Below are 22,278 nucleotides of genomic sequence, written 5' to 3'. Positions count from 1 at the left end.
AACGAGATGGGAGCCTACAATATATGAAACTGCTTGGAATAAAGAGTCAAGTTCACATCGTTAGGTGAAAGATAACTGTGTGTATCAGGAGGTAGAGAATCTGACTGCTGATATTTTTATGAGTAATGGCAAAATAAATGAGACCAAGACAAGGCATTCTGACTGGCATCACCAAAGGTTTAAACTTTATCATGTTAAATTAAGAGTTTGTTCAACGGAGTTCAGCATTGAATGAAGGCCCAAGTTAACAAGATAGTGAAGAAAATTTCTTACAAGAAGGAAAAAAGGTTATTGTTAATTCCTTATCAGGAAATCTGAGGTAATAACGGACTAAACATTACGGGTGGAAAAATGATAAATCTGTAAAGGATCTTTATTCTTCTGTCTGATAGCAAATAACATCTGTGGATACGGGCAAAGTAAAAGTCACAGAAAAAAACAGCGCTTCTGAATATCTCGATACATACAATGTCAATTCCATTTCACAGTCTCCGGAGTTTAAATTAACTTTAACATTACAATGAGCTTTAACATTAAAATGTATTTTAAATAAGCTTTCTAGATGATGAAAGAGTGAGAGTTACTAGAAACTATGAAAATAACTTCCTGAAAATTACATTGTGTTCATCTGCTCTGTGTTGGGGATTCTGCTTCTCTCATGTGATAGCTGTTAGTATGTCCGTGCACACAGCAGTACTGGTACGAAGTACTGGGTCAGGTACTTGTGGTAAAGGCACTACTTGTGGATGCGATGTTCTTACAGATGCCTTTGTCAGTTGATGTCCGGTGTGGTAGTTAGCCTGCAAAACCTGGCACAACTTCTGTGTTGGTGTGCAAAAAACATGGATGTAGGCTTTGGCAAGTAGAAATGTGTTCAGCTTACCTTTAACACTGATTCTTGTGCCCTTACTAACACTCTAATATATTATGTTAATGACTTGGGACTGATACAGTTTGATTTATTTATTTATTTCAAGAAGACATCTCAGTTCACCTTTAACCGGAATATGCCTGCATGATAAAATTCCTTTTGAACTCAATTGTGAATATGCAGCCTTTTTTTTTTTTTTTGTTCTTTCTTTAGCAAATTCCCAACGTGCTTTGGGCCAATCTGATCCAAGAACGTCTGTCAAACGTGGACTGCATCAAACAAGTAAGAATTGCTCCTCAGAGGACTGGTGGATAAGCACTTACACAACTCGTGCATAGTAGTTAGCATTCTGAGTCCTGAGCAGAGGAGGGAATGGGGGCAAATCATTGGGGGCTCTGGAGCGGATTGCTTTCTTGAACATCAGCAGAGGGAGTTTGGAGCTTTATTAACAGGATGAAGGGGAGAATGAGAGTATGCATATGCTAATCTTCTAGCACTGAGATGATCAAAGGCTGAACAAGCATAGCTTTGTTGATTGCCTGGGGCAACTGGCAGAGTTGAAGTGGACAAAACAGATAAACAGAAAATATATAAAAATCAATATGTTAAGATTTTACCTCTTGTTGAGGAAACGGGGGAAAGAGTCTAATGTTACTCATTTCAGTTTTCTTGCTTTCTAACTGTGTCTTCTTTTTCTTCCTGAGTAAACACTGCATTTGAATATATTCTAGGTAATAATTAGTATGTTCACTGTTAGCTTACACAAATAGGCAACTGGATAGGTTTGGCTGCATCCACAGATGTATGGCTTTCTTTCTTCCCTCCCCACTCCCCAGTGTATTTAGTTTTAACGTAAATAGAGACTTTTAACATAGAACCAAACGAGATCTTAAGTAGATTAATATTGGTTGAAATTAATGTCTGGACTCAAGGAAAATAAAATCTCTTTTATGTGTTTCCTTTAAAATCTCAGGTCCTATCATTTACTGAGTCCTCAATCAGACCATTATAAAGGATTATTTGTAAGAGACAAGTTTGTAACGATAAAAACCTCTTCCTAAAGAAGAATCTATGCCAAAATACAGTATGTACACTATTTGATGTAATCTTGAGAGGAAAAAGTCCATAGTTCAAAAAAGTTCATAGTCCAAAGCAGGCGTTGCATCCATGAAGGGCTGAACAACTTTTCTAGATAACTAGTACAAGTTCTCAGAACAGCTACTCTGTCTATTCACCTGCTAGTCAGAGGAGAGCTGATACTTTCTGACCTCATAGAGATGTTGCAAGGCTCACAGTTTTATTAAAATTTGCTGCTACTTGATATCATCATCTACCTTATTGATTGAATAAAGTGAGGCCGGTAATTAATGTTTCATTGAAGTGTGAAAATTGCTTCTTAAAGCTGCGTCAGCATCAGCCACTGGAAGAAATTGGACATGCTAAAAGCCTTATCCCCTTTGCTTCTCTCTCTGTCTCTGATTTTTGCTGTCGCCTGAAATGATCTGCAGTCTGGATCCTTCCATCCATGTCAAACAAAATGATCTACGGGGCTAGGCCATTGCCTTGTAGCTCTTAGGATGGCAATTTTGTAGCACAGAGATGTCTATAGGTGTGGAGAAGTAACAACAAATCTAGCAAGAAGAATTCAAAACTTTGTTTTATGCCCGTAAACAGTTGCCAAAGAGGTTGTCTCCTGCTTCAGTGCAAAGCCAGCTATTTTAGCTTAAGCCGCTGATGGAAGTGTCTTTCAGTGAACCTGCCTTGTGTAAACTAGATCCGATGGTCAATGACAGTGTATGAACTGTGGAAAAGATAACTTGATCAGGGTGGTAATGAATAGCTGGAGGTGTAATCTCTTAAATGGTTCCTGCCTGGTAGGTTTGCTAGAGGACGTGTCTGTGTCATATTTCTGTTGCAAACATAGCTGTAGCAAAATAGATGGTATGCTGCTCTTAAGCAACAGGTTAAAATTAGCAGTAGCTAAACTTTGAGTAGCCCGTTAGATATTCCACTGTTTGCATGGGAATTGAAGTTAAGATACTACCCATTGGTATTTATGTTATGAAATGTAATGAAAGGAGTAAAGAGATGGGCAGAAAACCTATGTGTTTAGAAAAGGATTATCAGTTTTTCTGTACACCGTACTCCATGATTGATCTATCCATTTTGAATTTGCAAACCAGAATTTAACTTTTGCATTGCAAGTCACTGTGCTTGAATTATTTGGGTCTGCCTAGTTTCTCATGAAGGTCTTTTTAGCTGAGCTATTTTTATTTTGTTTTGACTCATAATTGTTATTTATCCCTCCAAACCAAACATCTGGTAGTATTTAATATATTTGATTATCTGTACTAAATTTAGACTAGACTAATTCTTTTAATTGGCAGAAGGACCTGTTTAAAAGCACGCATATATGCTATACCATCTTGTTCATTTTTGTAGCCTTTTGAATTGCAGTGTAGCTGAGGAACATTGTTGAGAAACCAATATTGTCAGCTCGGGATATACAAGCAGATGGGCAGCAAAAGACTGAATGTCAACATTTTGTGTGTAAGCAATGCAATGAGATGTCATGGATATAGAGGAAGTCAGGTGATACTAAGATTTACTGCCTTGTCTCTTTGTGGCAACATCTCTCTCTAGTGAAACTTCCTCTGTAGTGTGTATGTTTAAAATATCTTTACACCTTAAAGGTAAGTTAGAAAGATGATAAACCCAAGAGAGAAACTGCCTTTTCTGATCGCTATCTGCTAGGCTTTAGGCTGGTTTCAGTCCCCAAACACAGAGCCTCGGCTTAACATTAACAGCTACTCTGGTTGTGCTAATAATAATAGTTTAACAATTGCCACGTTTTCCCTGTATGATTGGAAATGAAATTAATACTGTGGATTTTGTTCTTCATTGAGCAGATTTATGCCAGCTCTCTCAAAGCATGAGTCAGCGTTTTTTTGCTGAAAATGTTAATAGACTAGGAGCTGCATGTTGGACCACAGTACCACCAGCTGTTTGTTTTATTTCTCCTTGTGGTGTCATTGGGTTGGCATTAATTGCACAGCTTTCATCCCACTGACAGTAGAAATACAGAATTTTTTGTGCCATTGTTTTGACACTCACAGGTTTATAGATGTCACGGGCATTCTCCAAGGAGAACATTTTTATTGATCAACGGCTCTGCTGAGACTCTGTTGTGTGTTCTTCTAATACAAATGTAGTTAGGACTGTGAGGGATCAGACGGGTAGGTCTTCCAGCACACACAGAAAACTTATTGCGAGCATTATGTTAGATCCTGGGACTTGTGAAGTTGATAGGAAGACTTTTCATCTTTCAGGGTTAGTACATGTTGGTTATAGCACCTCTGGCTGTTGTCTAACTCCCAGTGCTGCTGGTGTTGAGGAGGGAATTCACAGGACTGGGCAAGGCTAGCGGAGATATTGCTACATGATGAATTTGTGAGGGAGTGAGCTGAGCAACCTGAATCCTGCCTTACGACCATTTAGAAACTAAGCTTAGGCCAGTGATTCACATGAATAGAGGCAGAATTATTTCTGATTGGTATTAAACAATTCAGAAGAGTAGTGGCTGTCATTGAAAGGGAAGAAAGGGAAGGAGAAGAGAGCAATGACTATTGGTTCTTTTGATTTTACCATGACAGATAACGATTATCATCTTGTCTCTGTGAAACTCCATACAAAGATAGTGATGTTACATAGATTCATCTGGGGAGAAAATAGGCCTATTCACCACCTTTTTTTTCTTTCCCTTTTTTTTTTTTTCCCCAGGAAGAGTGTGGCTTTTAGCTTTGTAGCTTACTGAAGCTACAAATCCTCTGTATGTGGGAATAAGAGGTTTCTTTCCAGTGGAAAATTTGGTAAAGTTGGAGCTTCTCCATCATCTGTACTGCTAATGTTGACAGACTGCAGGAGCTGGGTTGGCAATATTCGTCCTGCACTCAGTCTGCTGTTTTCTGAAAATGTCAGTTTTGGATCCATGCTGGCAAAGCTATTAGTTATGACCGATTTTAGCAGAGAAAGACATGTAGTACTTTTTCAAAAATACTGAATGTTGTGGAAACGCTATTGTGATGACCTGTTTTCCTAAATGCAGAGCTATTTGTGATCTTTGAGCTCCATGCTTGTGGCTGAGATTTCTTTTGGACGTGCCATGTCATTCAGCATTACTTCTTGGTGCTATCCCTTTGCTGTTTTTGTAATTCTAAGGCAGTGTCAGTTTTGTATTTTGTAAAAAAAAAAAAAAAATTTGAGTCTGTGCTGGTCAGATAACAAGAGAGAAGTGAATATCCAAGTCATCATTTTTGGGGTGGAAAGTGTGAAAGTGCATAGGCTTGGGATGTACTCACAGCGGAGAGCAGTGTGCCAGCGAAGGAATGAGATTTAAGTTTCAGAATGACCTCGAGGTTTTCCTTTTCTCCAGATTGCTCAAATCTGGAGAGGAAAGTGATGGCTTTGAATGCAGTTCCTAGTTGCTGATTTCTGTGTGGCATGGGTCTCCCAGGTGCACTTCACCTGGCATTAAGGCACCAGCACAAAGCAGTATTTACAGCAGCCTGCACGTAGAAAAGGTTTGTGGCCTCCAGCTGAAAGAGAAGGAACAGTGACCACAGAGTACGGCACCATGGAATTACTCACTTTTAGCCTTTGTTCCACCCTTGATGTGGTAAGGTACAATCCGTGCTTGGATGTAAGGTTACCGCTATCAAGAACAAAAAATAAATGACTTCTTAAAGAAACAAATTTACTATGTGAAGTTACTAATTACACTTTAATGATAGTCAGAAGGGCAAAAAAAGACCAGTGTTTGCATAAAGCATGATAGGCATATTTTAAGTCAGGTCTTGCTCTGCTGTGTGTTGCTTCCTCTTGCTAGTTCCCAAGCCACACTCCTTTTTACTCTTTTTTTTTTTTTATCTGTGACATCTGCTTGGAGCTTGTCCCTCCTGTGATACCATACTACTTGCAGCTGTTCAGACCTCCAGCTCTGAGCTGTGCATGGGGTGCCCTGAGCATACGGCCTTTTTGATGTGTGATAAAACAGAACCAAGCCACTGGGGGTATGGAGAGGGAATGCAGCAGAATATCAATAAACCTGTTCTGAACAAAGCTGCAGCTCTGTGGTGGAATAGACATTTCACTGAAGTGTCAAGTAGATGGATAATGTATTCTAATTAGGGACTGACTGATACCCTGGAACTCAGAGACCTTTGGAAATAGGATCCAAAATGCTAACTATTTTTGTAGTGTGTGTTTATTATGCATTTGCTTAATGCATTGAAATGCAGGCAGGAAGCTATTTATTGAGCTATGTTTTATTATACTGAAAAAACTTTTATTTATAAAATTCCTTATTGCCTGCATTAAGGACCTTTGAAATTTGTGTATGAGCATCTAGAAGCTGATGTTGTTAAAAAGAATCTGTATTTACTGCCTGTTGCTCAGTACTTGATTTTGGGCAATAAGCTGTAGTGACATCAGAAGCAATGGTTTTGTGGTGTGGTGGTTTTGTGATTTTTTTTTCTTTTGTTTAGTTTCCAAAAGTATTGCGCTTGGAGTGAAGAAAATGAGTCAGATTTGTAGTCTGTGTAAATAGGCATAGATTTATTGGCTTCCAACCTCTGATGCCATTTCTCCGTAGAAAAGGATGTGGGCCTATATATATGTTGTACAAACACAATATATTCAGAACTAGTGCTGAAGTTCCTAGCATACTGCTAAAAATATTGTGCAGCCTTGCCTCCTGCAAGTCCCAAGGGATAAATTGATTTCTTAGCACCTGCGTGACCTTAGACAGCAGTTCATTCTAATTCGACAGAGCAAACACTGGGAGTGGCAAAAATGGCTTGCAGTTTCTTAAGTCTCTTGTATTCTACAGATATCAGCAGGATGACATGTTCCCGAAACCAGGCTAATTAAAGAATTTTAAGTAGTCTACTCTATTTTCTTATATAATTGGAATGTCCCAATTTCCTCCCACAGAAGGCATGGAGATATGCAGAAATACTTCGAAAACCTTTGGACCCCATACTGACAGAGCTTCAGAAATATGTGGGAGATGATAATGATTGCTAGCTAATGCAATATTGAAGTATCTTATTTATTTCAGTACAAAGATAGTTTTGAGATTTATTGTAGCATCACAAAGTTATTAGGGGAATATTAGGTAGTGACAAGGACACGTGTAGTTAAGCAAATAACAGAAAAATTAGAGAAAGTTTAGAAGAGTCAGACTTGAGACTGGGAAGTGGATTAGATCTCAAATACTGCATCATGCAGAAACTGAGTGAGGCTACAGCTCTTCTCCAGTATTTCACAGATCTGTAAATGTTTTTTTAAAGATGCTCAATCTAACACTTAGCTGGCTATAACAAGGACTTAAGGGAGCAAAAGGCTCTTTTTTCTTTTTCCTTTCTTTTGCTCTGTTGCTTCATTAGCTTTGGGAACGCTGGTTCCATTACTGTGAGTTTTCCTGTATAATTTAAGAAAATAATGAAAGCGTGCATATTTTCCTCAATGTTCTTGGCATTAAATCTGTCTTTAAAAAAGAGGCTAAACAAATTTATACACAGTGTGGGCTGGTATCCTTTTGAATATTTCAAAACTGTAGAAATTGTTTTGCATTGTTTATATTCAAAAGAGAAGTTTCTTTTTTGAGATTGAAACATGAAAAAAAAATCCTTGCTACAATACATAAATGCCCATTGCACTGTGGCAGTGGTGTTACTGCATGTCACTTCATAAAAATATCAGTGCTCCATGTTTTCTTTTTTTCTATCGCAAGCACCCATAACAAATATTGTCACATTGTGAGACCAGAATGAGGCTTTTTTTGTGCAAATAGCACCAATATTTCGTGCTACGTTTTGTGTTTTCTCTTCCAGGACCGATAATATTTTCATGTTTTTGTTCAACAGGGTTGGATTTTGGAAGGCTTCCCTGAAAATCAGGAACAGGCGTGGATGCTGCAATCATCTGGCATCATTCCTAGGCATGTTGGTAAGCAGTGCAAGGTTTATGTGTGATCATGACCAGAAGGTAAAAGCCTGGAAATGTTTTTCCCCAAACATCCTCAATAAATTCAATACCAATATTGAAGACAGAGTCAAGAGACAACAGAATATTTCTGTATGGTTCAGATTCACTGAAAACCTTGAGTTAACCTGAAAGACTTTAAATCCTGTCTTTTATGCTTAAACTCTTGGTCTTCCTACACAATAGAGTTCTGTAAATTCAGGATAACTCCAGCAAGTACCTCCAAGCAGCTGTATGTAGCTTTGCTTCTGTACTAGGTGTGGGTCCAAATTTTCTATGACTTCAATCTCTAGATCTCTAAATCAATCTCTAAATCTCTTTAGTGATTCTCAGACCAAAACAATTTCCTCATCCCCTAAATACAAATCATTCTTTTGTTGAATTAGAGAATACAAACTTAGGAAACTTAGCCAAGTGGAGCAGAAACAGCATAATTTTAAACTTGACCTTTTAGTATGGATGGATTATAACTTGATTTGTGAGGAACATTTCTTTACTGGCAAAGTGCTGGTAGACAAGACCTTGACAGCTGCCCTTGCCACCTAGAACAGCCAGTTGTCCTAAATTAATATAGAGAACCTACTTAGAATGTAAGAAATGATGACAATTGTGTGGAATACAGGGTGAAGTGAGAAATGTAGAGCTTGCCAGTGGGTAGTGAACTTGCCAGAATGTTAGCGAACTTGATGAATTGTCACTTTGGATTTGATTTGGATGAGATTTGACTGTTAATGAAGAATTCAGAATCACTGCAATAGAGCTAGGCAAAAATGTTTAATGTCTAGTACTTGCATGTATTTTTAATATAGCTAATAACATTTGAAGTCAAGTTTTGCTCACAATTATATCTGTGCAACCAAGACCTGAATGAAAATCTTAAAGCTCAGTCTGTCTAGTTAATCAAAAAGAAGATTGAGAGGAGATGAGATTTACGGTGTATGAGTACCTTAATAGGGAGAAAAGCGTCTGAAAGTGATATTTGATACAGTGAAGAAAGTCATAAGAAGAACTGGTTTGAAATCTGTAATAAAATGCACTGAAAACAGTAATTAAATTACAGCATTTAACTGTGAGGATGATTAGCCAAAAGCAACCCAGGGAACCGACAGATTCTCCATCTTTTGATGCTTTCTAATCAAGTTTGAACACTTTTCTGGGAGGTTATCCAAAAATAAGTTTCACCATTTTCATTACCAAAGTAGCTGGGTGAAAAGTAATTGCTTGTGGTATAGAAGAGAATCAGTATCAAGTGATCTGTGAGTGCTTCCATCCTTGGTTCCAGATACAGTGTAAGTGAGGGAGAGCCTTGTTAATTGATACGGATGGCTGGGACAGCCAGCAGGCACGGGTACTGGGACATTATTAATGTGTATTTTTTCCCACTGTTCTGTTTAGGAGATGGAGGGAAAACTCTGACTAAAAGTGGAATTAAGTATTTGCAAGTAGAATACTGGTAAAGGAGAATAATGAGACAAATGTGTTTGAAATGCATCCATTCATCTTTAAAACTAGGATACATTAAAATAGCTACAAGAAATATAACAACGAGCTATGCTTTTTTGTGTTTTCTTCTTTTTTTGGGGGGGTCTAGTTGTGCTCTATGCTGCAGACACTGTGCTGATTGAGCGGAACAGTGGGAAGAGGCTTGATCCCTTCACAGAAGGTGCAGTATTTGTTTCTTCCTGTTCTCCACTAGAAACTAGAGTGTTGCTTGGTCCCAGAAGCATTATAATACCAGCATTATAATACCATTATTGGAAAAACTAGTAGGAATTTATAATTATAAATATAAACTCTTTTGGAAAAAAAAATATATGTTGACATTGCATTATTTTCTGTGCCAGTAAAATATGGGAAAAGTTAAAGCTCTCTATTGAGCCTGTAAACAGTAGACTATAGTAGTACAGAACGGTTAGATCTAGCCATATGAACTCATGTTTTGCCATGCATCTTTGCTAGGTCCTGATTTTTTTCCTGAGGTGCAGGCATGCTTTTAGGTGTCTTCCATTAAATGATTGTCACACAGACTTAGCTCCATGTTGTCTGTTGAGTACCATTGCTAATCATCCATCAGGAAATAAAATCTTGACATTGCTTAGTAAAAAATCATGTTGAATGTTTTTGGAGCAGAATGAGGAAGGATGTGCTTAACTAAAGAAATGACTTCTATTTATGATAGAAGAGATCTCATTTAAAAAAAACAAAAAAAAAAAAACCAAAAAAAGACACTTTGTTAGGGCTCAGTCTAAGAATTTGGAGAACTGTTCCCAGCTCTTTCTCTGTGGTGTTGGGTAAGTTGTATTGTCACTACTTGTCTTGGTTTACCGGATTGGAAAAGATACCTAACGATGCTATCGTGCCATCTATGAAGTTCTTTAGTGCATATAAAACATTTTTGGATCTCTGAAAAGAACAAGAACCATCATTATTACTGCTTCTTCTCAAAGGCATGATTATACCAACTCTGCAATAGATGTTACAGTGTGTTTGAGGAAATGCAGGCTGTCTTGGCTACATGGGAGGGCAGTTACCTGGGCAGTTACACTTCCTATCTGTGCAGCTGCAGAGTAATAGCTGTCAGTACAGCAAGGGTAGTGCACAGATTATCACTTGTGCCAAAATACGAAGCTTAAACACAGACCTTGATTTTGTTTAGGAAACCTGCTGGAGCTGAGCAAGACCTATTAAATCATCCTCATAGTTCCTAATCACTGTCTGTCTTCTAGAGGTGTACCATACAACCTTTGACTGGCCAAGTGATCCAGTGATACAACAACGTTTGGTGAAACCAGAAGATCTTTCTGAGCAGGAGATGTCAAAGAAACTGCTGGAATATCACAGAAACTTCCCTGGGGTGTTCCAGATCTATCAAAAAGTTTTGAAATCAGTCAATGCAGATCAGCCTTGCATGGATGTCATATCACAAGGTAAGTTTGTATGTTTACGGCAAATGGTAGTTGATAAACTCCTATCTGAAAGGTAGCTCCTAGCTGTTAGAGGCAGTTCATAGGATTAGGATTAGCCAACACAGGTGGCTCCCAGCTGAGTTATGTTCTCTCTAATACAGAGTTTGGGCTGTTTCTTATAATTATTTTTACAGGACTAGAGTAAGAGCAGATAACTGTTCCACTATCCTGCCAAGGAACAGCTGACTTGGTAGAGAAAATGGCATGGTTACTTCTGCGAGAGTCATTTCTTCAAGGTTGCATTGTGGCTCAATTGCTAATCCCCCGAAGGGCTAGTACCTTCCACAAGTCTGATAAGAAATAGGAGTAGTTCAAAGCTGGTAACATTTCATTATTTAAAAGCTGCTTGCACTCATAGCTTTTCTGTTCAACAACTCTTGTTTGCCTGTGCTTGACTTTAATGCAGTCTGACTTCTAATGTTGATTCTTCAACAAGAAAATAAGGAAACTGCCAGAAAGACCAATTGATAATGTACTTTGTAGCTGTCAGTCTGTAGATGATCTGTTATATCCCAGTAATTTTGCATCTCAAAAAGGTCTTTTTTTACTGACAAGTGCTGCACTTTTAAAATAAACAAGTAGGAAGTTTATATTATGAATTTACACATTAATTACCTCTAAATTACTTAATTAAATTTAAAAGTTCATATCATCATTCATAAAGAATTCATGCCTTGAATTGTAAATAAAAATGTGAGTGCCTGAATATTAATTATTATTAATTAATAATGTAGTGAGATAAATTGAAAATTGGAATGAAAAAATCCTCTCTAGATCTTTTTTTCTGTAGTGCATCAAGCAGCCAGATATTTTTTTTAAAGAATAATTAGATGTGGAGACTGTCTAGGGGATCATTACTCCTAATTAACTTGGTTATTTACTGCAAATTAAGCATCATTTGTAAGCAGGGTGCTTTGCCTGTAATGTTTCTGCTTTTCAATACACAGGGTTATGGAAAATGTTCAGAATATCTAGAGCACTCCTTGGTTAGCTGATACTTGTTTTTATTCATAAGTTATGCAGCAAATGCACTATTTTCTGTTATGATTTTCCAGGGGTTTTAAATATTTTTACTACAGATAAAGATTTAAAAAACAGTTCTCATCAGTATTGGGATTTTAATGGATTATTTCATACAGCTATAAAATTTTGTAAACTCCTAAATTTTAATGGATTTACTCATAACGTATGCTAGGATATGTGACATCAGATTCATTACCCAGGTACTGCTTGTGGTGAAGGAGAAAGAGAAGTGTATGATCCTATATGCTTGCAGTTTGAGTCAGTTTCTCAATACCCTAGATTCTCTACCTAGAAATAGCGGAGCTAGAGTTTCCTGGAGCTGCTGCTTTATTAAAGATAGATTTTATATTGATACCAAAGCGTAGCAGAGGGTCCTTAGAAAAAATAGGTGGTATACAGCAATACATTAACCACAGTAGTTAAAATACTTATCCTTATGATGTTCTTCATCAATCCTTTTGTGTTTTTTTGTCTGTTTGTTTTAATATAGGAGTATGATTCATGCAAACATTAATGTCTAAGACCATCCTATTTGTTAGACTAAAATACCATTTTATTCCAAGGACTTTTTAGTCTATAGACTCTTTTATTTGAATTGAAGATGTCTGGGCTAACACTTAACTGTATCCACAGCAATTACAGAGGAAAGTATGTGTAGGTGCGCTTTAAACATGGGTAGCAATGGCAGTCAAGACGCAGCTGCATGGAGTTTAGCCTTTACATTTGAAACTATGATCCCTGGAAAGCTTGAGCTGCTCATTTTACTGATATTTTTAGCCAGAAAAAGGACACGGGGAGTAAGACTGGCTGTGTCCAGATACAATTCTAATTTGTCCTCACTGTCAAGCCACATTGTCCTGTAGCTTCTTGGTGTCTATCAGGTTCTATTTTGAGACTGCAACAAAGTTCAGGTCTCTATAATGCAGCAATGATGATTATACTTTACATATCCTGTAGTCTTTCCAAGGCTCTTGTAGTCTGTAGATTGACATTAATGTAATATTTCATATGCAGAACAAAATGTAGAATACTGTCCAGCAAACAGATTCGAATCAGACAGAGCTCAGATAGCCTTTACACATTATGCAAAAGCGATGGACAAGCAAATAAAATCATATTCAGTTATGTGTTGTCAATGCCATATCGTGTTGTGACATGATATGCTACAAGTCTATAATAACGTAATCAGGAGTCCGCTAATCACAAACAATGCTGGATAAATGTTGTATTAAGTTAACATCCTGAGTTTTTACAGTTAAATATTTGTTCAGACACTGCAGAAAATATTAAATGTAATTATCTTCCTCTATAATTTGCATGGTCAAATTGTACCTATCAAGCAAAAATGACTTCTGCTAAAAACAACATGGTAAAAGAGCAATTATTAATTGAATTTGCTCTTTAAAATGATTTGACATCTACTGATGAAAGAAAGTACAGGAGCATAATGATAGTAAGATTTCTAAAGTGCCTCTCAGTGTAAGTTGCTGACATGACAGTTTTATCAGAGTCCTGGTTTTGGTTGGGTTCTCTAGATGTTTCAGTTGTGATTATAATAATAAAAAATGATGATAATAATTACGACCTTTTAAAAATGAGAGAAAAGTTAATCGATGTTTATATTATTTTTTAAAAAGAAATGGGATATAAACTGTATTTCTTGCCTTTCTGCCATGTTCTAGCTCTTACCTATGTCCAAACACGGCACCGATCAGCCGCCCCCTTTACACCACGTATTCTCTTTTGTGGACCCCCAGGCAGTGGGAAGAGCCTGCAGGCAGCACTAATAGCTCAGAAATACGGTGTTGTCAACAGTAAGTTCTCAGTAAATATGTACTTTGCTCAATTCCCCCTTTCTCTCTTTTTGATCATTTATCTTTTGCTGTCTGTCTTTCCTACTCACTCATAAAATTTCTCTGCCCATTGCTATGGATGTCAAATTTTTGAGGGAACTGAAAAATACTTCATTGAAGAACTATAAACCAATAGAGCATACATTCTGTGACAAACCAGCTCTAACATTTTTTTTAGTCATCATTTTTTATACCCTTTACCTCAGTATTTTTTGTGTGTTAGGTTCTTGTAGTGTCATGAATTCTTCAGTGGATCAGTGGATCATGAGTAATATCATTGCAGTTGCAGCTGTGTGACCAAAATTGGGGCACTTGTTTTAAAACAGAATTTGCTCTGAACTCTGATGAAGATGCAGGTTCTGTGAATCTAAAGTAACGTCTTAGAAAAGGAAGCAATTATCGAACAGTGCATTCTCTTTCTTTTCTTTCAGAAAATTGCATTTGAGGCTTGTTCCTGATTAACTTGCTGGTATTAAAAAGTACTATGATACAAATACATAGCTAGACGATAGGATTAATGCAATATGTGTCCATGTTCTGTAACATCATCTAATATCAGAGTAGCCATAAATCATTTTAAACAAATGTCTGACGTCTCTAAAATTTGCTGTTTAGTCATATCCTCTTTGTTAAATAAATGCAAGTTTGTTTCATTAGTATTATTTCGGTGTATGCCAAATGAGGAAGGAAAAAAACAAACAAAACAGAATTAGGTAGGTAGTGGGTTTTTCTTTGGGGGCATTCTTTAATTAGTGGAACTCAGTTGTCCATAGCAATGTGCCAGTTTGCTAGTGTCTTCCCTGAGTTCCTGGTGAAGTCAAACAAAAGATTTCAGCGATCTTGGACTTGGCTTTCAGTGTAAATATTAACTTCAAGATCAGGGCTGTATTGTTTTCAACTACCAGTTTAGTAGATCTGCTCAAAAAAAGAAATAAATTTCTTCAGGTTCAAACTTGAACCTTCAGAAAATGCCATGGGCTTTCCATATTGTCGTTCCAGCTGGTGGCTAGATTGTAGATCTGTGTGTTTCCACTAAACACATGGAAAGAGCTCTGAAACTGTCTGCCTATTGGTTGGCAGGTTTAGTCTAGGTTTAGTATTTTGGTATTTTAAATCACTATTGCTATTTTAAAGTTAAAAAAAAAAACATAAATACGACTAAACTGCTATCCGTTGAACTTGAAAAAGGTAAATTTACATGATTTTAAAATCTATACTAAAATATTGAGAAGTACAAATAACATTGATGAAATCTGTATCAGTTATTTTATTATCACTATCAGGTATTTTATTATTGTTGTATCTTATCATTACATATTAAAAATTGAATAATAAATTTATTTGAAGCTGTATTTTTAATAATTATGCAGTTGGCTTAATTAAAATGTGTCTCAGTGCATTGAAAAATCAATGTTCTTTTGTTTCTGAATACTATTTTCTGAACTTTATTTCTAAAACTGCAAGTTTGATTCAGTGTTTTCAACTAGGTCAAAATTTGCATTTTTAAAATAGCTGCTATATAAGAGAGTTGCAGTTCTTTTTACTAAATACCATTACTACTGCTTCACCCATCTGTTGAATTTTATTGTAAGCACACTGTAAACCAAATATAAAAATTACTTATTTAAAACAAAGTCAGAAGACCATGAGTTTTCAGAAAAGTACTTAGCTCATACTTAATTCCCAATTAGGCCACTGGGACTAAAGCACACGCTTAAAAATTTAATCCTGTGTTTAAATATTCTCATAAATTGGATTGAATTTAAGCATATATGTATTTGTTGTCTTAAACTGTAGTCTGTGCACTGAATTTCTCTTACTTTTTACACCTTATGCTGTGAATATCAATTTGCTTCTCCAGGACAACTGGTAACTGTTAAAATTTGTGTTCATCTCTTGTCACTTAAAAATAAATTTAATCAACTTTGTCCAAAAACGTCCTTTTATTCTTACTCCTGTTTGCCATAACAGTGTCCTTAGTGGTGATAAAACAGATAAAAAAGCTTGCTTTTTTGCCATTAAGTCAGCGGTGCCGTTGATGTTGGTGCTATTGATTTCAGAAAGGGCAGAATTGACTTAGGATTGTTAGTTGAAAGGTGAGGTGATAATATATGGTGACTATTATCTAATATTTACTAAAAATTAGTTGGAATTAGGACATGCTGTGATGTCATGCAATTTCAGCATGCCTTAGTTTCCTGTCTGTAAAATAAGGTAACATGAACTCACAGGGGGCAGTAAGCCTCAATAACTTTGGTCCAAAAGTGTTATACGATCCCAAAGGAGCAGTATTTCGTGTTCTCCAGTCCTGACTAGAACTCTAAATCTGCATCTCCTGGTGTTCTGTGTATTTGATGTCAATGATAATATTGCATTAGCACAGTTTTTTAAATATAATTCTTGCATGATCATTAAATGATCCAGTGAGTCACTTCCTTGAACTGCGTATTATCCTGCACCTCCAGCAGTGCAGTTCAGATGCTGTTCAGCAGGTGTAACTTTATTCAGTAATTATAACTTTATAAAAAGTGAAAAAACACTAGCAATCCCTTGAGTTACTATTTCAGTAACATATTTCATTAGTATCTTTCTATCTCTGTTTTTAATATGATCTTTGCCAAATGTATTCTTTTTTATTCAGTATTCTCCCCTGCTCAGTCTTTGCTTTTTGCTCTGCTTGGCCAAAAAAAAAAAATCCTAACAACAACCCCAAAAAACCTACAACTTTTATTTTATTCAGTGACCTTATTCCAGTATGCAGCTTCTGTATTTTTTTTTCTTTTTCTTTGTTGCTTCCTTTTTAAAATTTAACCTCGTGTCTTTTTGTTCTTCCTTCTTCTTAGTTTGCTGTGGGCTACTGCTAAAGGAAGCTGTTGCAGACAAGACAAAACTTGGAGAACTCGTTAAGCCTTACATTGACAATGGATACCCAGGTAGGGCACGTTGTTGTCTCATTAAACTGTGCTTACAAATTTGTGGGAAAAGATAAATTGAGAGTGAATTTTTCTTGGTCAGATTGTAATCTGAATTGCTTCAGAGTAATCTGGAAGTTGTTTAATTCCTTCAATTAGATGTGACTTATTTGCACTGTGTAACAGAATTTAGATTTTTAATCTCTTCAGTATCTTCAAATAGTTCACCGTTCCAGTGAAATTCAGTGGTTTTTTGTACACATTCCAAAATTTCAATTCCATGGTTTTTATCTCTAAATCAAAACCAGAATTCTGATATAGATGTATAATTTTAAAATGTTTAAAACTGCTTTTTAAAGTACAGTATCATGTTTCATTTTTATTTCAATTCCAAGAGCTCTATGTTAAAGACTACCTGATTTTATACAGAGATTTTGACTTGTAGAATGCTACTGTAGATTCATCCAGTTTCACACAAGCATTTTTAACTCAAAAATAAAGTTTTTGTGTAATTCATTTCTATCAGCCTTTTTGGTTGTAGGAGGGGAGTACCACAAAGAATATCTAAGTATATTTTGGTTTTGGATGGCTCTGCAAGTGATTTCAGATAAATCATAAATACTGTAAGCACATTAGGACAGCAACTTAAACTTGTTTGTTACCTGTTTTGCACAAAGATAGTTTTCTGTGGTGGATATCAAAAATCAAAAAAAAGATCTATAGTTCGAAAGGGTAAGTCATATTTCAGTAGGGTTCAAGCATATTTATTTTGCCAAATTACAGTGGCCCAGAAGAGGAACTTTTAGTCCTGTTTCTAGCAACAGTCCACATGGTTACTAATGAGAAAAATACAGGGAGATGATCTTGCTGAAAATTGAGAAATCTCAGTTAAGCTTCAGTATTAATAGAATTTTGAGCAAACGCCCTGGACAAAGAGAAATCTTCATTGTCTTTTTATTTTTGGCAAGAAAAGCCATTTGGTGAGGTGAAAGGCTTGAAAGTCCCATTTTTTTTTTGCATGATAGCTTAATTCTGCAACTGAATTACACAGATCTGAAACATGAGCCTATAAAATTAACTGAGGTTCCCTCGATACCATACCAAGAGATTCAGTACTTTTCTAATCATTTCAAAAAGACCTTTGGCAGCCTGCAGCTTTGGGTATTCTATCCCTCCGTCAAACCACAAGGTAATACATTTTATCTCTAAACTTCATCTCTAGAGAATGATTGTAATTATTCTTAATACGGTAACTCAGCTAGTTCAATGCATTAATATTTTGTGGCAGCCACCATATTGCGGGACTAGGAACTGATGTGGGGACTGTGGGAATGGAAAGCATGAATCTCTGCAGCCTGAAATAGGGGACCTGGGTCCTCTGTAACATAGGCAGAGTCATCAATGGGTAATGGGCTGTAAGCAACTGTCAGTTTCTTTTGCTCATGGCTGCCCTTTCCAGGTGAGAATTTCTGATTTAGAAATCTACTAACCAGCTCAGCTAACCAGAATGTCCATTTAGCTCAAAGGCAAGCAGTCTTAGCCTTTGTTAATTGTGATGTATCCTAGGCCTTGGATATGGAAGTATGGAAATCTCTTCCGTATGCGTGTAGTCCAATTGATCTGAATGTGGCTACTTTTGTATGCATTCAAACTTGCATATAGAGCATCTTAAGCTCTGGACCCGTGCCTTTTTGATGGTATCCATTAATTTCAGAATCTTATGCGTACAGTGTAATTTCACTTTATCCTCATCCCTATGGAGTAGAGGACTGCCACTGTAAATATCTCCCTCTCTAGATTTCAGTTATGGTCGAAATGGGAGTTTGGATGATCTGCATATTCAAAGATAAGTCTTTTAAGAGCTTTCTTTGCTAAAATGCTCTGTATGTATTTTATGAAGTTCATCTTAACCATTGAAGTTCCTTGAAGGAGATATCAAAAGCATTCCCAGTAGAGTAAAATAATTGCACAGATTGTAATGTTTAGCCAGTCCTAAAAATATGCACATCCTTAGTCCAAGGGAGCTGCTTTTGTTTCAGGAAAATGAAATTGAAGTTGTAATTCCTTTCTTCCTCCAAATTAGAAGTTATTTCAGATTTAGATGAATTTTTTAATATAACATGCAAGGATAAATCTGTATAGTGCTTCTGCATGTTAATGGGAGTCATAACTATATTTCTGTGCATCGTGCTAAAAAAAGTCTCTCATCGTTTTTGTTCTATGCACATATATTTTATTTGGTGAGACATACTACAAAATTAATGGATAAATAAAAATAAATATTCTGTAACAATGCCAGAAATAATAAGTTCTGTCATTTTGCTAATCCTCTTCTCCCAGGAATAACAAAGAATGAATTTACTATAGTAAACACTAACAATTCACTAATACCCTCACAAGAGCCTTGAAGAAAATGAAAGAACATAGTGTACTGAGAAGGAAAAATGGGAAAAGAAACCTTACTGTAGAGTCACAGCCAGATTAATACAGAGGAAAGATTCTCGTGGTATTATTGACTACATTCAGTTGCAAGAAAATCACATTTCAGTAATTAGTTTAGCCAATAACAGTAGTTCAGGACAAATACAGACTTTTGCAGTGTTATAACTGTGAAAGCAATTAGATCTTCAAAATTTTCATTGCTTTTCTAGTTATGTCCCAAGTAATCTTAGTACTTCCTTTGGGCAAGGAATCATGGAAGCGGTAGCATTGCAGAATACCCTTGAAACAAAGATAGACCACAAGAAATGTGGCGCTTAAATCATTGCTAGTCAAAAACAAACTAGTGCCATAAAATCTAGAGGCATGTCTCATATATTCTTAAAATGCTTGCTCTGGGGACTGATCTCAGTGTGGTTTCCTGTCCTGTGGACACAACTGATTGCATACAATTAGTCATTCAAGATATGCCAACAGGGTATGTCATGGTGTCATAAAAAGGCTCAAAAACTAGCTTATTCAGATCAAACTCATTGCTGAGTTATTGAGGCTGTGCACAGTCTATTCTGTTCTAGTTCTGGTTGACTAACTCCGGATCTTGTTTTCGGGATTCACAAACATTCTTTGTATTGTTTTCTTCCTGTACTGCTGCTTCATGTATAGTACATGTATTTCAAGAACAGCCCAGACAATTCTATTATTCACCCCAGAAGGCAACTCAGTGCATTCCCATTTTCTGTATTTTCTAGTGTTTGTTTTCTCATGAAGACCTTAGTTCTTGCTTTACAAAATTTCCCATTTTTAGTATGGTGATTTATTTTGCTTAATGAAGGTAGCACAGACATTTTTGAGCCCATTAAATTTTTAATTCCCAGAACATCCTAGCCTACAGTCGGTGCTCACTAGATATTTTAAAATGCGTTCTCAGTTAAAAGTTCAGCAACCCGACTGCTTTCTGTCTATCATAAACACAGATTTCTTCTTTGGACAACTGATCTGAAATGCACTGACTTTCCTTTAATATATTGTGGTTTTCACTGAATACTGGGCAATTATTGCTAAATATACTCTGGGCAGAAAATTACCAGCCCTGGAATCTGACGCCAGTTTTCTGGTCCCTAACTCCTGCTAGTTTAAATCTCGGTCAATAACGCTGAATTTAGCGCATGCCGTTTGCTTGGGCAGCCCGGGAAGACTAACATTTGGAGTAAGAGGCGACCTCAGTGACCTTTCCCAGGCAGTGACCCTTCCGCAGGCAGCAAGACAACTCACATAAATTAATTCACTCAGTCTGATTCCTACTGAAACGTGGTGAAAAGACTGTTCTGCAGACTGGTCCTCCCCTTCTAGTAATTCAGGACAAATACGGACAAATACTGCATGTGTGGATAGCCCAGACACAGGCCCCACTGGCTTGATGAGGACCTTTATGCAGAATTTGTGTATCTAGATTGCTGTAATTCTGAAGAAGGCTAGCCTGCATTCTGGACCGGTCTCATCTAGAACACGGGCACGTATTAATTTAATGTTCCATCTGCAGTGTCTACGTTCACCTTGTTAAAGATGTCTGCCGGAACTTGATATCTGAGAAGAACAAAAAAACTGCAGAAAGCATATCTTTTTTGTTTGCTTGTTTGTTTTTAAAACGTCCCTGGTGCTTACCCCTTGAGATGCTTGCATTTTATTAATGAAAATAGAAGCAAAAGCATTTTGGTGTCGGTCAGTTGGAAAGAAATTTGCATACCATTCTATGTGTTCAATTTTACATGTCTTTGTGGTGAAATAGCATGGAGTGATCACTGCTAATTAATATACGTTTGCAAGGCTGCAATAAATGAAGCCAAGAAAAAATGAAATGACAGGAAAACAACATGAAGTACAGAAAAAAAAAAAAAGAAAAAAAAAACAAAACAATCCCCAAACAGTAAGATTCTGCTTTTCAGCTGGGAAAACTGCTATTAGTTTGGGTAATGGGTTTTTTTCCCACCAAAATGAACATTCAGGTAGTAAAGAGAGCTGATTCATGGAAGACAGATAATGTTGCCCTGTTTGCAGCCTGTTAGAGCTGAACACACACAATCTGTGTTGTTTTTCCCCTTCCTTTTTCCATTTTTTAAGTAGTAATATCTGAAGCTGTCCCCAATGGCAGTCTTCATGTGGGGGGTAAAATCTGGAATTCCATAATTTCTACTATTTTCTAATAAAAACTATTACTGTACAAATGTAGATTTTCCCACTTATTTTAAATTGGAATGGTTTTAAAGGGGTGCTTTTTGGTGTAGCCTCTGAAAGTTGGGGTCCCCTGGTGATTGTGATCACAGTCTCACTGAAAGCACTTGTGGGTGTTTTTTTTGACATCAAATTAATATTCTCATCACTAAGTGTGAAGTAAAGATTTGACAATAGAGCAGCTTCCTCTTTGTTTAAAAACTTGCAAAGAGTCTCAGAGTTGAAAGGCTGAGTAAATCTTTATATCTGAGGAGGTAAGCTTAGTGTTATTTCTTGTTTTTAACAGCGCTGTACTGGCGAGCTGCAAGCTGTCTGAACATTGGAGAGAGACCCTTTGGGAGCTCCATTGGTTTTCAGCAAGTCTTTGCATGCAGTGTGTTTGTACTAGCTGAAGACAGCGCATGGCTCTCTAAATAATTTACAAGTTGATTAATAGACTCACATGGGTATAATTAGAAGAGGGAGAGACAGCAGCTACAGTAACGGGTACAGTGCTTGGGGGAACTAGAGACTTTATTTTTTTTAAAGAAACTTTCTAGGGTGCTGGGCGTTTGAAGATAAGTTGGGAAGAGCTCAGTGCCTCTTCTCTTTTGAAGTGGAAATAGGACAGTTTGAATCCGTCGAGTTTAATTTTTCACAAGCTTTAGGGGCCCTGCAGTGCAACTCCCTTTTTATTATTGAAAAAAACTCTCCATTTTTCTTTCATTTTTCACACACATGCACACACACACACGTACCTATGCACACAGAGTCCAAACAGTAGCTAATAAACAAATTGATTTTCTACCTTAAGTTAGTTTTATAATGATAGCAAATGTTCATCTATATATGCACCTCAATCACAAATATACTATGTAAAGTTGCAGACATATTTATGAATATACCATACTTTAATTTATGCATTTTTAAGAAACCTTCACCTCTGTTTGACAATGCTTTTG

The 22,278-nt window shown here is 36.7% G+C and overlaps 1 protein-coding gene across 6 annotated transcripts in view; it reads left to right on the top strand.

Annotated features, from left to right (window-relative positions):
- Window positions 1–22,278, top strand: part of AK8 (adenylate kinase 8) — a 78,339-nt gene that overhangs the window by 20,140 nt on the left and 35,921 nt on the right. For all 6 annotated transcript variants that reach the window (XM_083807417.1, XM_083807416.1, XM_083807419.1 and 3 more), the window contains exons 5-10: window positions 1,085–1,153; window positions 7,798–7,879; window positions 9,507–9,578; window positions 10,642–10,842; window positions 13,587–13,718; window positions 16,601–16,690. In XM_083807417.1, coding sequence (XP_083663543.1) covers window positions 1,085–1,153; window positions 7,798–7,879; window positions 9,507–9,578; window positions 10,642–10,842; window positions 13,587–13,718; window positions 16,601–16,690 — 646 coding nt within the window. The remainder of the gene's footprint in view (window positions 1–1,084; window positions 1,154–7,797; window positions 7,880–9,506; window positions 9,579–10,641; window positions 10,843–13,586; window positions 13,719–16,600; window positions 16,691–22,278) is intronic.

Source organism: Anser anser, assembly GCF_964211835.1.
Source record: "Anser anser genome assembly, chromosome: 21".
NCBI classification, from domain to species: Eukaryota; Metazoa; Chordata; class Aves; order Anseriformes; family Anatidae; genus Anser; species Anser anser.
This window is presented reverse-complemented; position numbering and strand designations above follow the sequence as displayed.